The sequence below is a fragment of the Sylvia atricapilla genome, chromosome 1 (assembly GCF_009819655.1).
Source record: "Sylvia atricapilla isolate bSylAtr1 chromosome 1, bSylAtr1.pri, whole genome shotgun sequence".
Lineage (NCBI taxonomy): Eukaryota > Metazoa > Chordata > Aves > Passeriformes > Sylviidae > Sylvia > Sylvia atricapilla.
This window is the reverse complement of record NC_089140.1, coordinates 101525192-101541964: the sequence shown is the minus strand read 5'-3', so window position 1 is coordinate 101541964 and position 16773 is coordinate 101525192. Positions and strand designations below refer to the sequence as shown.

The following is a 16773-nucleotide window of genomic DNA, read 5'->3' as shown; positions in this document are numbered from 1 at the left end:
ACCCTTATTTTCATGCCTATCTGTATTTTCATCTGCTTAGCATAAGAGACAAATAATATCTAATGAATTTATGATCAGGCTGGAATCCACACAAAAAAATGAAGTTTTATGAGGGAGTTAAAACACTGTTCTTGACTGAAAAATTTTCAGCTCTGAGTCATGCATTCCAGAAAAAGCAAGAGAAACAATTGAAATTGTGGGTCCTCAACTACTTGAATGTTTTCCGTCCTTAGGAGATCAGGAATGGAACCACACCAGGCTTGTGTATGCTCTTTAGAGAGCATTATACTTGAGCAAGACACAGAGTGGCCTCACAGGTTTATATCAGTGAAAGCCCACTGCGACTTCATGACCAATTTTTGAAAAGGATGAATTGTCTCGTGTTCCCATGTCAGGGCTGCAACAAGAAGTTAAAAAAAAATGACACCAGGCTGTAAATATTGTAAGACTAAACCTTGGTTTGAGTTATGGTTGTTAAACCCATGGAGAAGCACTTAGGAAAATCCCACGCTCATGTGGGTATTTCTAAAACCAATGCTAAAAGTGTAGGTCTGAGTGGGCAGTGCCAAACATGAAGGTTTTATTGACCAAGAAAAATTATTTTTGAGCTTCTAAAATTCAAAATATCAACAAGCTATATTCTGGATTTTTTTTTTAATCTCCGATATGTCTGAGGGGTTTTGTGTGTACTTCATTCAGCTGCTTGAGCTAGCCTTTATAAACGCAACACAGTAGTGCATCTCCTAAGATAAAACCGTCAGAGCCTGTGAGCCTTATAGCAAAGCTCCTCATGCAAAGTTCCTGGTTGGCAGGGTTCAGTGGCAGAAGGTGCTTAGTTAGTTCTCCATAGCTTGACTGGGCTGGTTTCTAACTCTGTTGGATTGTAGTGGCCAAACTACCTCCTATGGATCCTTCATGCACAGTGGAAATTAAATAATGCCCAGAAAAATTTCCAATGTACTAAGGATGTATACAGAAACTTTTCTTTGAAGAGTCACTGGTACCTCTTTGGATGTTTGTTTTCCTGTCCTTATAAATTGGTGTTTTCGGTATATTCTCAATAGCTCGAGGGACTTCCCTGGGAGTGGAGCACATTGAAGGAAGCCATAGAGAAATCCCTGTTAATGTTACCTAGCTTTTAATTCTCTTAAAACCTGACATAACCTCTCAGTGTCATCTTGGGAGAGCCTACAAAATAGCTTTTAGCTAGTGCTGGAACTGATTCCTTTGTTGTTTCTGAAACCTCTGGGCTTTAACTATATATTTACTGTGCCAACAGAGTTGTGCACAGAATCGGCAATGAATAAGTGAAATAAAAATTATTATATCAAGCTAATTTCAGAGGACTAGATGACCAGAAATAGCATTTGAAATCTTGGCTACCTGCCTACAAAACTTCATAACTCCATCTTTGCTTATAATCAAACATTTCCCTGTGTGACAGGAAGCTTCCAAATATTTGCAAGCTTTTAGCTGAATATCCTCTCAGATTGCAGTCATGCCCTGCTTTATATGGAAACAATTAGTATATCTCTGAAGTCCTACTCCCCAGGGTTTTGGCGTGTGTATTCCATGTATGGCAATACACAGAGGATGATGAGACTGCACCACTGTGTATATTTGAAGCAAAGTCTAGGAGATAGCAGAAGCGTGTGTGCCAAATTTCATTCTAATGCTTTATGCCAGTCTGCTTTCACACAGCTCCTGAATAATACATGTATGATAAGGGGGAAGTCACACCAATGTATAAAATATATAAAATACTTTACTCTGGGTGGTGTTGGGAATACTGCTCAATAGAAAAAAACATGGTGACCTACTTTCTTCAGAGCTCACAGTTGTTGTTTTTTTCTTTTTAAGTACTCTGTCACTTATTTTCCCTTAGAGAATCTGCCTCCCCTGTGCTCCTAAAGCTAATTGTGCACAGAGAACACTGACAAATATTTAAATCCACAAAATCACTGGTATGAAAAGTTGTGTATTTAAAGGTATAAACACATGGGGACTCAAAATTATTAGTAATTCTTGAAAATTTAGGGCATTATTTGTCACTTTAATTCTTCTGTCAGCTCTCTGAGGTTCAGAGAGTAAGGCAGTATCGGTACTGTTCTCTCATAAAGGTTTCCAGAACCTTGTCCTTATAGGATCCCTAAAACTCTGAAGGGCTTGCAATTGGAGCTTTTCTTTATAAAGAAAGCATGTAATTACAATTTCTCCTTCCTTTGAATCTTCCCCGTATGCTCAGGAACAGCCTCCAGGATCTCCTTATAGATGCCTTCTAATCCCTACCTTTATAGGACACCTCCTCCTAATAAAACAATTTCAGATTTCGTATATCATGAGCAAACAGTGAAAATGCATTTCCATTTTTGTAGACCTGAATCAAGGAAAAAATCTCACTATTTCAGCTCAAGTGTAAATTTAATCATTTGGGACCTAAAATGGTTTGGTCTAAATTAAGCAATACAATGTCTGTTTATTTTTCCAAACACAAACAGCAAGATGAATATGTTTTGTAGGTTCTCAGTTTCCAGGGCCCTAGTGAATGACTTGCATTTTCAGTTTATTGTCACTAATCTTAGGAGGATGCTCTAGCAAAACATCAGAGTTCTTATCAGATTCCTGCAGTCATTTATCATGTTTGAAATTATCTCTTACTTCATCCATCTTGTTGTATTTACAGTTAAAAGAGAAGCTGATCACATAATCTAATTTTAATATTGACATTTTCGCTAACAGTTCACCTTCTCTTCACTAGTTTTTGAAAAGTGTGGAGTTAATGCCTTTGATACCCCTTCTATCAATACACATTTTCTTTGAATATGTTCTGCATGCCTAATTTGTCCCTTTGACAATGCTCTTCTGTACAAATACTCAACTTTCTAGCCATGCATTCAGATGAGGCCATTTATAATACAAAGGGTTTGGTTTTTGTTGAGTGTAATTTTCCACCTCTGGAAAAAAGTGATATACGTAAAAGAGCAATCTTTGTGATGCTGACCAGAAGAAAAATGTGTTTGTTTTGAGGAGAAGGCAATTTGCTTACCCTTCCATCAGTCTATACTTGTACTGCTATCAAGATTGCTTTTAAATAACTGTCTGTGTTGATTTGTTTCTTTAAAAAACAGATTACAGGCAGATGCACTATTTTGTATATACGTATATACTCAGTGTGTATATATGTATACATACACATGTAAATAAGCAAAACTGTATGTGTAGATATTTAGTCACTCGAAATCCCATGAGTACTAGCATCAAAGTTCTAGAGAAGTCTCCCTTTGTGGAACAACCAGTAGAGCAAGGCCAGTATGCCTTGGAGGTGCACCCCTGGGGCAGGGCTGTAACCCTCAGGGCATGTGTGCCTTGCTCCTGGGGCAGGATGAGTTCTGCCAAATGGCGTTCACTGCAGAAGTAATTGCTGTTCCTTTTAATCTGCCTTGTCTCCAGCTCCAGAAAGAAGCGAGCCCACGGAGGGGAGGTGGTTTGATGTGTGACCAGAACGAGAGCGGCCGCCGGCCGTTTGTGCCGCAGGGGAACCTCCGCGTGCCCCGCTCCATGGGCTCCAGGTCCTACTCTGATTCCGACACCATTCAGTTTGACGAGCGCTCGCTGTCCAAGCTGAAGGAGAGCGACCGGTGCAGCGCCACGGAAAACCTCTTTCTGGAATCGCTGTCTCTCGACTCCCCCGACGAGCCTGAGGAGCATCGCTCTCGGCAGCTGGAGCGGGAGAAGTTCTTGACCGGACTAACAGAAGTATGAGCTCTTCTACATTTTATCATGCTGTCGTGTTATCTCTTCTGTCAGGATCAGTACAGCTCCCCTGCTGTAGGAAGTGAGATAGTGTGTCACAGGCACTGCTTACAGTAGTAAATTTTATATGGACAAGTTTTCATTCCTTGTTATGAGCTGATTAGACCAGTGTCAGTCACCTGAGAAACTGGGAGCCAGCCTGAAGGTCCCAAAGATTACTTAATCTTGTGGCCATTCATATTATGTTTGAGAACTGTATTTGACACAACATAGTGTCTTAGAAGGTCTTCAATCTTTTCTAATTGTAAGTAGATATTTGTAAGTTCATATTTATGAACAAATGTGGGCTTTACTTTGTTAGTAAAGCAGCAAGTGCTGTAGAGAGGCACTTCTGATTGTTCTGCCGTGGTTGCCTTCTAAACAGATCACCATGAGTAAGTGAGATGAGCTGTTAAAAAAATGAAGTTATTCATCACCAAAGGACCTACCGTGAAGTCACACCATAAAGCTGTAAAGACATAAAATACAGTGCTAAAAGATGACAGTGAGAAATGGTGAATGAAATCTGTGTCCTCTACCATGGCAGACTTATTTTCATCAGTTCTAGGTCTTTACAGTTTGTTTACATTGTTTCTGAATGAAATCAAGCATCCCTGTCCCCAAATGCTGGTACAAAAATAAAGGATTGAGAAATTCAGTTCTTTGAGAGAAAGAAGAGAAAAGAAGATTAAGAGAGACAAGAAATGTGACTGTCCTTTTTACACAGCTGTGGGTAGCTATGTGTTTCAGTTAGATTTTCTTCCCTCAGTGCCATAAGTGTATTGTTGACAGTGTGGGATCCCATATTTATTATTTCTTAGCTTTTGTTTCATACATGTCCAAGTGGTCAGTGAAGAATGTTGGTAATACTATCAGTGAAGTTTTGTGCTTAATTTTGATTGCTGTTCCCATTCCTTCAAATTCAGTCTGATCTTCAGAGAAAATCTCTCTTCCCTTTTCTGTTTTTCAGATATTAACACCATTACAAAAAAGGGTGGGCAGCAAAATTTGTCCTGGTGATATTTGCATAGCTTCTTTCCTTCAAAGCATGTTTTAGGGAAACCTGGGCAAAGTAATTTTCCCTTAGAGGGTTTCCTGAAGCAAGACTGATTGGAGTTTAATGAGTAGCTTAACTGAAGATGCACAGAGGCAACTGCAGCTTGCTGACTCTACCTTCCACTATATTTTCATTTTGGAACTAACTGCAATAGAAGTCAATCCAGCCTTCACCTTCATTATGCATTCAGTTAGGTCAGATTTATTCTGCAGTAACTCCACTGGAGTCACCAACGTTATTCCCGAATCATACCACAGTGAATGCAAGGAGGATCAGTTTACTACTATTTTTTTCCCTGACCCAGGATAAATACCAGAAAGGTATTTGCTGAATTAAGCAGTGCTGTTTTTAAACAGTCCCAATTTGAAATGCACTTCTGGTAATGTTCTTGATTTCATGAGGTCAAATAAAATATTTACGGTAGCAATGCTCATTTTTTCCCCGATTCTATTTTTCATTCCCTGTAGTTTACTAGAAATATAAGTAAACAGTTAGAATAACTGTACAGCAAATATTTGAGAAGTACCTATTTGAAACCCCAACTCATTATGGGAATTGTCATAGGGAAATAACTGCCATAAAAACATCTTAATGCTGTTAGCAAGTTGCAGGTATTCCATCTATGAAACAAGGAACTCTTCCCACACATTTCATATAGCCAGCTTAAGGAATTTCAACCAGTGCCACTTGTTGGTTCCTAGAAAACATATAATGAAATATGTCAAAGAAACTCAGTTTATCTTTTATGTCAGCACAGCTAGGTCTCCAGCATAAAGTAGATTACCTCCACAGAAAAAATATATTGTCCAAAACAATATATTGTGGGGAAAAGCCTTTTTTGGCCTACATCTTTTTGTGTTTGCATGGGAATAAAAAAAGTTCAAGGCTGTTGTAGATTTGGCATACAGGCTTTACCTGTGCAGTGTATTATACTGATGGGATTGCCCACTCCCCTGCCTATTCACTGCCTATTTACAAATTCCCATTGGTACTTTAAGGATCTTTATTAGAGAGAAAATCAGACACTTTTTAGAGACAAACATACCTGGTGCAACTAATGGAGAGTGAATGACAAAATACCCATAACCTAATGCCACCAACATCTTTACAAATAACTTATTCTGCTTGTTTCTGTTTTCATTCAGGAGGAAGAAACACACAAAGGAAATCTTCAAAGGTGAGTAAAACTTACAGGGGAAAGCCCAGCAAATACTCAGCTGCTGGAGCTATAACTCTCTGCACCCAAGCCGCAGGCCCAGGACATAGCCATGCCACCTCCTAAACAGCCTGCAAGCCAGATTAATGGATTTACTCTGGGATTAATTTGTCTCAATATGCTTCTGTTCTACTCTGATTAACTTGGGCCACATTCAGCTGTCATGCACAAATATCAAACTCTTTGAAAGTGCATGAAGCTGCAGCTTACAGTGAAATCTACGCCTGACTTAGCAAGAAGTGCAGTACACCCTGCAGACATCAATATATAGGAGGAAAACACTTGGTGTTTCCCTCCACAAAAATCAGGTGCTGAGGCCCTTATTCTGCTGCATGTCAGGGATTTTTTGCTCTGGACTGGTTCTGGTCTTATCCCATGGGCTGAATACCCACCTAACCCCAGAATGCATTAGTTGTGCTTCTGGAGAGCATCTTCCAGCTCATTTTCATCCCAATGGAATGAAGCCTGTGGTCTCTGAGATTGCCCTCCTGATGTAAACCAGAGCATGTGACTAGGAGATCTATTTAGAAACCATATTCACCTGAATCCCTAACAGAGACACACCCAAACTGCAGCAGGAGCTCTGGATTAAAAATTCATAATGTGACTTGGCTGTGTCTTCTGGATCACTGATCCATGAAAACCAGTGCTTGCTGACTTCTCCTCCAGCTTGAGTTACCTTGTTGAGCTGACTCTCACAACTGCACTCATTTGCATTTTTTTTAGTCCCGTTCAAAAATTTTGATTTTTTTTTTCTTAAAGCAGTAGGATAATTCATCTGACTGCCTGTTATTGGTACAAATTAGTAAAATGCAGGACAGCCAAGAACTCAGCATTATCACTTAGAGATTCCCTTTGGTTAAATTTCAGCATGAGCTCAGCTCACCCAGCCAGTTCAATGCAGCAGCATCTCTGCTGGGTGTCCCACATCACTGCACACCAGCTGTGCAGCCTGGGCAGTCTCAGGAGTGGGGGTGGACTTGATGATTTAACAGCAGGTCAGAAATAGTCTACACTTGCTTTGAAAAGTGTGCCTCCTATTTTCACAAACATTCATTTCCTGTGAATGTACAATTCTGAGATGCATCCTACTGCTCCACATTGCAGATATTTGCCAAGCAGTAATCCATGAGAAAGCAATAAATTAAGAACCTCTAGTAAACCATTTGGTACTTTTAATGACACATCACTGATGTTTGTGTTCACAGTTATTTCAAAGATAATAAAAGGGGACTTAAATAAAAGAAAGACCTAAAGTAAGGAAAACTAGGAAAACGTTTTGCATGCAGAGGGTACTTGGGCATTGGACCAGGCTCTCCAGGGAAGTGGTCATGGTATCAAGCCTGACAGAGTTCAGGAAGTGTCTGGACAATTGTTTCAGACACATGGTGTCATTATTGGAGTATCCTGTGCAGGGCCAAGAGTTAGACTTGGATGATCCTTGTGGATGCCTTCCAGCTTGTGTCAGTCTATGATTCAATGATTGAAGTGGTTTTATATGTAAGCAGATAGAGAAAGTTGGGTTTCCAGAGTTTGCTGCTGAAAATAAGTTACTCTTTTACAATTTCCAGGCACATGAGTGACTCTCTTGTGTTCCTCTCTCCAGGGCAATGTCCGTTTCTTCCATGTCCGAATTTCAGCGCTTGATGGATATCTCTCCATTTCTACCAGAAAAAAATTTGCCTTCATCTGGCAGCAAAGATGACATAACCCCTCCCTTGTCTCCTGATGATCTGAAATATATTGAGGAGTTCAACAAAAACTGGGATTACAGTAACACTAGGAACCATGGTGGGGCAACTGAGAAGCCTGCAGAGGGCTGGGCAGAAAGGACAGAAATTGGAAAAGCTGGGACCGATCCTGCTTCAGATCCACTGAAGGCATCCTCATGGTACCTCACCACCAGTGTCACTATGACCACCAACACCATGACCAGCCCGGAGCACTGCCAGAAGCAGCCGACGAGGAGCCACAGTGTAACTGACAAAATGGGAGTTCGGGTATTTCACAGCCCACCCGTCGTCCGTAGGTTCGATAACTCAGTGATAGCTGGCAGTGAAGGGAAAAACCAGGCTGAGCCAGACTTCCTGTTTTCTGTGACCAAAGCTATGGGGAATGTCACTGAGACAAAAGGTGCTTCCTCGGATATGTTTGGAAGGTGGTCTTGTGACCTGGCCAAACACCATAAAGATTTCCTGGAGAATGGTCTTCATCCCATTGAACGTCCTATTTGCACTACTGTGGGCTTTGCTTCACCCTTGCACAGCTTGCAGATGTCCAAGAACATGAGTGATGACATGAAGGAGGTAGCCTTCTCTGTCCGGAACGCAATGCGCTCCAATTCCACAGAGCCTCAGTTCAAGGACACAGCGTGCCAAACCAACGGCATGAGGACAACAGGGACACAGACCACCCAGACCATCAGCGTCGGCTTGCAGACGGAAACCCTGCGCAGTATCACCAGCAGTCCACACAAGTGTCTGACACCAAAGGGGGGGTCCACGCCTGTCTCTTCACCATCCAGAAGCCTAAGGAGCAGGCAGGTGACCCCCGTCATTGAAAAGGTCCAGGCTAAGTTTGAACGCACATGTTGCTCCCCCAAATATGGCTCTCCAAAGCTGCAAAGAAAAGTCCTTCCCAAATCAGACCAGCCAAATAACCGGACTTTGCCTGGCACACCTCAGAAAGGATTCAGTGAGTCTGCCTGGGCTCGATCAACCACCACACGGGAGAGCCCTGTCCACACCACTATCAACGATGGCCTGTCCAGTTTGTTCAACATCATTGACCATAGCCCCATCTTCCATGAGACTTTCCAAAAATGCCCCAGATCTGGCAGCCGGTCCAGGTCAGCAGAACCCAGACCAGAACTGGGCACTTTGCAGGAGCCATGTACAAATGCTCGTGGCAGATCACCCAGTCCTCTCCGGCTGGGGACAGAGACGCAAAAGGAAGAAGGAACTGAGGTGACAAGTATTAGGCAGGACTTATCTGCTCCTCCAGGGTACACACTTGCAGAAAATGCTGCCAGGATCTTGAATAAGAAACTTTTGGAGCATGCCTTAAAGGATGAGAGAAGGCTATCTTCACACAGCCCACCAAATCTTAGCAATGACAACAGCACAGGAGAAATTGTCAAAGTAGATCCAGGGTCCATAGAGGTAATGAGTTTGTTTGTTTTTCCTCCTATAGCTAAGTGCACTCTTCTTTGAGCAAATGTATTATAAGATCTCTTGCAGTCCTAGTGAGTATTTACAGTGAATATCCTTGTCCTGTCCTGGTACCACCAGCAATTTCCAGTCATGAAACTTTGGGTTAGTCACTGAAAAATGTATGAAGAATTGAATTTCTATCCCAGCAGCTTATTTGGCTTGAAAGCATCAGAATAGGTTTATCCTTTTTCTTTTATGGGATAAAAAATGGTTCTTCTGAATGGCTGGGATAAGGGGTTTCTGTCACAAAATACACTACACATTACAGATGCTCTAGGGACACTAGGTTTGAGTAAATTTTTATGCTGGATGGAGAGGTAGATTCTTTCTCCTGCACAAGAATAGGTCTTAACAAGTTTGTGTGAAAAATAGTCTCTACAATCTCTACAATACCCTGGGGCAAAACTTCAGGGCCTTCAGCATATCTTTATTGAATGTATCTGATTAAGTTTGGCTTAGGTCTGCGAATGTGATTGAATGGCATGGTGTTTGGTACTGACTGCTGCTGCCTCACAAAAAAAAACAAAAAAGCAAGCAAAAAAAAAAAAAAAAAAAAACCAACCATACAATCAACAAACCTAGGCACATACCTATTTATTGTTTAAGAATTCCTTGCTGATATCTTGTCATCAGCAGTGTAACAGGCATCAACTGTCTCAGCAAGTGTGCCTGGATGTTGGGGGTCAGTCTGAGGTGCAACAGCAATCAACAAAACAAGAAGGTGTGGTGATGGATGAAAGCTTTCAGTTTACCAGTATTTAAACCTCCTGTTTCTGGTGAACCTTTGAGAGCACTTGAGAGTCTTACTCTTAAGAAGCCTAGAAAAGCTGAATTATGCACAACTCTTACATACATATGTTGCCTTTCTGGTACAGCCATGAAAAGGGATGTGTGCTGCTGGTTGGTGACAGTCCCCAGGGCAGAGGCAAGCGCTCCTCATCCTCTCTGCCCTGTGCTGCTCCTTTAGCATCCTAGTCTTGGGGTGAGTCCTGACTCCAAGGAAGCAGCTCCTTGACATTTGCACACCCCATACATCCACCTTCCTTTGCTGGGCAGACTCCTACCACCCCTGCCTCAGATACCTCAGAAGGGAAGGTTCAAACCCCATTTTCAAACTCAACTTTTAGCATGAAGGATTTCCAGGGACCTGAGCACTGAAACCTTTGGTCTGCAGTTCGCCTTGCCCTGCTGGGTGGTTCTCAGTTTACAGTCAGTTCCTTTACTGTAGGTACTGCTCAGAGGATGTGATCTTTTTTTGCCAAACAGACAATCCAAACCTAAGGATATATTCCCTTTGTGCAGTTTAAACAGATATAAGCAGGGAAGCCTTTACATTAAAAAAAACCAACCAACCAAACAGAAAGAAACCACAAGCACATTATAAATACTAGTGAGTAAAAGTGGTCTTTGTGCACAAACCTCAGAATGAATAAAGGTGGGAAGCAGCCTCATTTATTTGATTTTTTTTCCAGTTATCTCTGTATTTTGCCCTTATTTGAAATACTGGGAATACACTACTGGTCCTTATTAGGAAGTGTGTTGTGCTCTTACAAGTTCAATTCAGCTTTGCCTTCAAGGTATCCCTGGAAACTCTTGATTTCCTCCTGTACCTTTTAACTGTCTCTAATTTCAGATTTCAAATATAAGTAGAGGGATGTCATCCCACTTCATCAGAAATTGCTGTTGGCAAAACACAAACTAGCGACAGTTCCTGAGTTTGATGCACAGAGAGATTTGGGTCAATGCTATTTAGCAAAAACTCATTGACCATCAATCTGGCAGAAAATTGCTCCCTTTTTGTGAATTCTCAGTATCTTTTGTCTAACTTTTTGAATTATGAGCCCTAGGGCTAAGACTTGCTTCTCCTTGCAACTCCTACATGGCTGTTATGACTGTAGTCCAGATGCACAGGTTTTGTTCTTTGGCTTGTCCTGGCATTTCTCAGAAATGTGGATTGAAAAGGAAACTGGTGGGCATTCATACAATGAGCTTGGCTTTTCCTAAGTGAGGTGGTGTTCTGGAAGATGTACTCAAGGGAAGCGTGGGTTTGCTGCTGAAAGAAACCACCCACAAATAAGTTTAGACTCTGCAGGTGCCTTGGGTTATTTGTGGATTACCCATACCACACAAATTACACTTTGTACAAATTCCACTTAGCACATTTTGTACAAAGCCAGATGCAGCTGTTCAGGGAATTATGATCTTGAAGGAGGCACATTTGTGCTTGGGGCAGTGCTGACACAATGCTTCCACCCTCCTGTAGATCCCTGCCCTGCTTCCCTCTCAGCTGTTGGTTTCTGGCCAAGTCAAGTGCCCTTCTTACCACCAAATGCCTTCTGCAGCCATGGCATATTAATGACTTTTAAACTTGCATGCATCTGTTGGTGACTTTTCCTTAATTTGAGCTTCTGAGTTATTTAGTTACATAATTTGCTTCTATATTCCTGCTGCAAATATGAAATCTAGTTCATATGTTTATCTATTTACATACACGCGTGTGTGCATGTACACATATATGCATACAGAGTAGCAATAACTTTGTGTTTTCTAACTTGCCCAGAGCTGCTTACAGGCAAATTCATATCCACACAGTGTGTCCTAGTAGTGTCTTATCCTGATAATCCACTAAACCCCCATCTTACTTGCATATCATAGGATTTATACATTTTACCATTAAAAATGCAGATTAACATTACAAAACTAACAACATAAGAGTTTTACGAACATTTTGCTTTTATGACTGGCAAGGTCTAAATCATGGAGGTTACACAACAGTCCTGGACTGGGAGTCATTTCTGGAGGCAACACTGTGAAAGAACCATCCACACAGATCCACAGATGAGAGAGCAGGTGCTGCATCCTCTGCTCGTCAGGGGATTTCCACAAAGCAATTTCCACAGGCTTGCCACTGAACCATTCAGCATGGGAGGGGGAATGTTGAAAATCAGGGAAGGTGTTGTCAGAACTAAAGGGCTGTTGGTTAAGCTTGAGTTTCCCATCCAGCATCACTGTTGAAGAGAAACAAGGGAGAAAGGTAAGGCAAAGGATTGTCATGAAACCTGAGCAATCTAAGTGTAAGCAACAAAAACTAAGTAATTTTCTTGCTTGTTAAAGATGTCTTAAGCAGGAACTCTCCCTTGAAATCAAACGAAGGAGAAAAAAATACAGCTTTATTCCTCTCATAGTAATGTGGTTTTTCCCTAGCGCAAATCAAGGTTGGCAAAGGATAACAGATATATTTATCTGCTGAGTAGAAATGTTTGATTAGTTTATTGCTATGTCCACTTCTGAAACTGTGCTAGGATTGTAAAAGGTTGGTTTGTTTGCTTCCTTCCTTTCCAAGCGTTGTTCTGCTGGTGGCTTATCTTTTATTTTTGGTTATTAGTTTCCCTGTGATAACACTGGTAACATGATCTGAATGAGTAGTAACATCGGGAGACTTCTTCCTTGCTGAGATGAAATCTTCACTTAAAAAAAATTATCGATTAAAACAGTTCTTTCCAACCTACTTGCTTTCTTTTTCTTTTCTGTCTGTTCTGTCCAGAACCAAACTGTCTTATTAACTACCCCCTGGGGACTCTAACCCTGCCTGCCTCACTGCTGTAAGTCCTTTCTACCTTGTTTCCAGAGCTTTCCGAAAGCAGTCATTCTTGAACATGTGGGTTAACAGAGGGAAATAAACGACAAGTAAACAACTGCAGAGGTATTAGCATGCACCTGACATCCCCGTGGGGTCCTTTGTATGTGACAGTCAGGAAGAGCCCAGGATAGGAGCTCATCTCCTGTGTCCTGCAGCAGCACAGGCTGTGAAGAGGTCAACATTTGTGCTGTTGAGGTTTTTTGCTAAGCTTTCAAAATCGCAAAATTTAAGACCAACACAAAGGCATGCGAAAATGTTGGGGATTCAGATTTGTGACAAACTCTTTTGGTTTTTTGGGGTTTTTTGTGGGTTTTGTGTTGGTTGTTTTGCTTTGGGTTTTTTTTTTTTTTTGGAGAAAGGCACAACACTGTGCAGGGCTTCTGGCTGCCCCAGAACACTGTCCCTCCAGCCCTGGCTACAGCAGCAGGTGGAGAGGGCTGGGAAGAGGGCTTCAGCACCAGCCTGTGGCTAAAAGCTAAAGGCCAAAGTCACCTTTGCTCATTAAGCAGTTCTGGGCCCAGTTCTGTCCAGCGGCTGTGGTCGCCACAGCAGAGGGAAGACACTGTGCAGACATAAGCTATGACCATCTATTCTGCCTCAGGGAAAAGAGAAAACTGTTTTCTTTATTTATTATTATAGGCACAGTCATGGTGGCTGACAGCCTATTTTAAGAAACAGCTAGAAGCTGAAACTGAAATAATCTTCCCCATTTTCAGTGTTCAGGCTAAGAAGTGTTGCCTGTCCACCTACACCCCTTAGCAACTACCAAACTAAATTACCCACAAGTTATCGTTTTTTTTAAAAAAAAAAAATTTTGTGCTATGACAGCTACATATAGTAAGGGAAGAAGGCTTTTTACAAACCATTCTGCAGAATTTCCTTGTCATGGCTGGATTTCCACGCTGCAGGTGGTGGTGACTGACTCAGCAGCCATCACTTTATAAGACTGTGCTGCCAGTCACTTTTGGCCCTGGAGCAACATCCGTCACCAGCACTGCCTTGTGTGGTGCTGGGCATGTGTACATCACAGATAAGATGAGCTTAGCCTTGCTGTTTGGTAAAAGCTGACCAACATCTGTGGACATGCTGGAGAGAGGCTTTTGAACTGGGAGGCAGCAGTGAAAACAAATTTTGTTATCGCTGCGCTAACTCTGATTTAGTGCTCTGAAACTAGGATAAAGCAGCCAGAGGCAAGCAGCACTATAAAGATATCATTTAAAGCCTCCTTTTTGAAAGAGGCTAAGACAAAACCCGCAAATCTCATAGCCTCAATGCACCGTGTTGTGCTGCCCGTGACTGTGCAGATGGATTTCTCTTAACAAATCTGAGTCTAGTGGCAGCTTTCAGACCATATGCTGCCCCAGGCACAATGGGATAAAAGGTGAAGTAAGGACACACAGTCAATCTTTTTTGTTAGCACCCATTTATATTTCAGCCTTACTGGTGTTCTAGCAAGGGTTGTGAAGTTTATGGCACAGAGATGGGGCAGGGGGTGAGGATGCGGAGAGGAGGGGGTGCAGGCTGAGGTGCTCTGGGAGTGCTGAGGGCAGCTGCTCATAGCTCCTGGTGTGCAGCTGTAGATCACCCCACTGGCTGCATGCTGCCCAAAATCACCTGGGGTTTCCCCTTCACTGAGGCTGCACTCAATGCACTCTCCCCAAAACAGGTGTCACCAGCTCCATTTCTCATACCTCAGCTCTATGTCTTCAAAATTGGTCTTTCTGTCCTATGACATTCATATTTGGTCTTCCACTGCAATTGAGAAGTTCAGTGTCGTATCACCTTGTTTGTTCACTGTCAATCACATCATGTTACCTACTCCAATATTCTCTACCCTTAGTCACTCTTCTCCTTCTCCATGTGAAACAGTGTGCTGAATCCTGGCCTCTCTGCCGCTTGGTGTCCCTGCTCTTTACTGTGCCAGAGCTTTTCCTTTGCTTTGTATCGTTTTTGGTCTCTCTCTTCATTTATCGCCAGTTTGCATTCTGACTTTGGTTTTTATTGAACTCCCCTGAACATTCCAGTGACTGCTGCTTGGTGTACATATTGCTAGAGGTTGGCAAACTGCTCTGATTTGCTTTTATAAATTGCAAAGTATGCAGTGAAATTCAGAAGTTTGGCTTGGACCCTATGAGACAGACTTGCTTCCACAGTCACTCATCTTGACGTAAGGAGCATACAGAGCAAGGCAGGACTTTAAGCAAAGTCCATGAATATTAAAGGCATTACCAACTTAGTGCCAGAGTGAAAAATCACTTCTGCAGATTGTTTCTAATTACAAAAGCAAGCTAACCAAGCCAGAATGATGGAAACTTGGTGAAGGAATAAAATTTCCATTTTCTTCCGTTTCTGTGAATGTTGCCTTTAACATACAGTACCTCTGAATCCTGTAATTCAGGCTTCAGCAGCTGACAGTTAGAAGTGGTGTTGCAGCAAATGAAATCTGTAGGTAAGCCTCATCTTTAACCCAGCTGGAGATAATAACTACTCCTGTAGTCATTATTCTGTGCTAAGAAATCTCCTGCATGTCAGTCGGAATTCTGAAGGAGAAAAAAAGGAGACGGTGGCTGATTTCAACCCTGTTGCAAATGCCAAACCTGGCCTGTCAGGTCAGCACTTAAAGTGTTGAATAGTGGATTCTCCTGAATTATTATGCAAATGTACTTTTCAGCTCTTCTGTTTCTAGCAGGAGGAGACATAGCAATTGGAAGTTTGTCAGCTACTCCAACTCACTCTCTTTCTTTCATTGCCTCCTTACCTGTTCCATAAATCACGGGTACACACGCCGATACCTGGGGCCCACACGCAGCCAGGTGTTCGCCGCTTGCTTTTGTCCCTCGCCATGACACCTGCTTAGCTTTAGTGTGACGGGTTTGTGTCGTAGCTCTTGGCGCACGCTGAGGGTCTCTAATGCAAGTCGCTAACGCTGTTTTGCTCTCTTGGCTGCCAAGGAACTGCCTTGTTCTGCACTAGCCCCGTCCCTCCAGCCCTGCTTCTCCCGGCCAGAGAGACCAGCGAACCGGCGCCCACCGTCACGATGGGCCTCACATTCCCCTACTGCCTCACAGTCGCAGTCCACCGGAGACCTGACTTCCTCAGAGGAGTGTGGAAGCAAGGAGCAGCTGGCAGAGAGCCCCAGCCAGGGCGGTGAGCCGGCCTGACTCCGCACGGACACGGGGCGGGCCAGCGCTTGCCTCCGCCAGCCGTCTCTGGACGAGCCAGGGACGTCCGCTCGGAGAGCTCAAAGAATGTTCTCAGACACAGCTGCTGAATGTCCGACCTGGGAAACGGAGGTGTTTCTAGAATGAAACAGTTAATGTGCCTGTAATAACTTGATTTTTTTCATAGCTGAGAAAACTATTTTTGTCTCCATCTTTTCTACATACAGTATATTAACAAAAAACAAACAAACGAAAAAAAGGGGTTAAAATTATATAAAGTAAGATTTAAAATAAAATGTAAATTAAGTTCTAAGGGAATTTGAATATGTGCTCGCGCTCTCTCCAAATACTGACTGCCTTTTCGTTATATTTGCACTGTTACGTTTTCAGTTTTGGTTTTGGGTATTTTGGGTTGGTTTTTTTTTTAATTTCATGTAAAACTAGGGTCTTAAGTTAATTTTATTCTATTTTAATGTCAGTGTTATCAGTTTTTAAAGGTAAGGTTCTTAAAGATGCTTCAACTGTCTGAAGCGATACCTTTTAAGTAGTGAAGAAAGCCATTAAGCTCGTTCACTAGACTTGTAATTAATTGAGATGGAGGGGAATACAGGTAAACACAAGTAAATGTGTAAAAAAAAAAAAGAAAAGAATGCCTCAGAAAGTCTTACAGAGTTAGCTGTAAAATACACCTACAA

General features: G+C 42.2%; 1 protein-coding gene across 9 annotated transcripts in view; it reads left to right on the top strand.

Moving 5' to 3' along the window:
* MTCL1 (microtubule crosslinking factor 1) overlaps positions 1-16114 on the top strand; it is a 103563-nt gene extending 87449 nt beyond the window's left edge. For 6 of the 9 annotated variants that reach the window (XM_066329151.1, XM_066329126.1, XM_066329115.1 and 3 more), the window contains 4 exons: positions 3451-3756; positions 5995-6026; positions 7672-9226; positions 15869-16114. In XM_066329151.1, coding sequence (XP_066185248.1) covers positions 3451-3756; positions 5995-6026; positions 7672-9226; positions 15869-16078 — 2103 coding nt within the window. In that variant the 3' untranslated portion in view covers positions 16079-16114. Of the gene's footprint in view, positions 1-3450; positions 3757-5994; positions 6027-7671; positions 9227-12821; positions 12880-15868 lie in introns of all 9 variants that reach the window. The other 3 variants (XM_066329180.1, XM_066329171.1, XM_066329160.1) reach the window with 1 other exon arrangement.
* Positions 16115-16773: the final 659 nt, after the last annotated feature.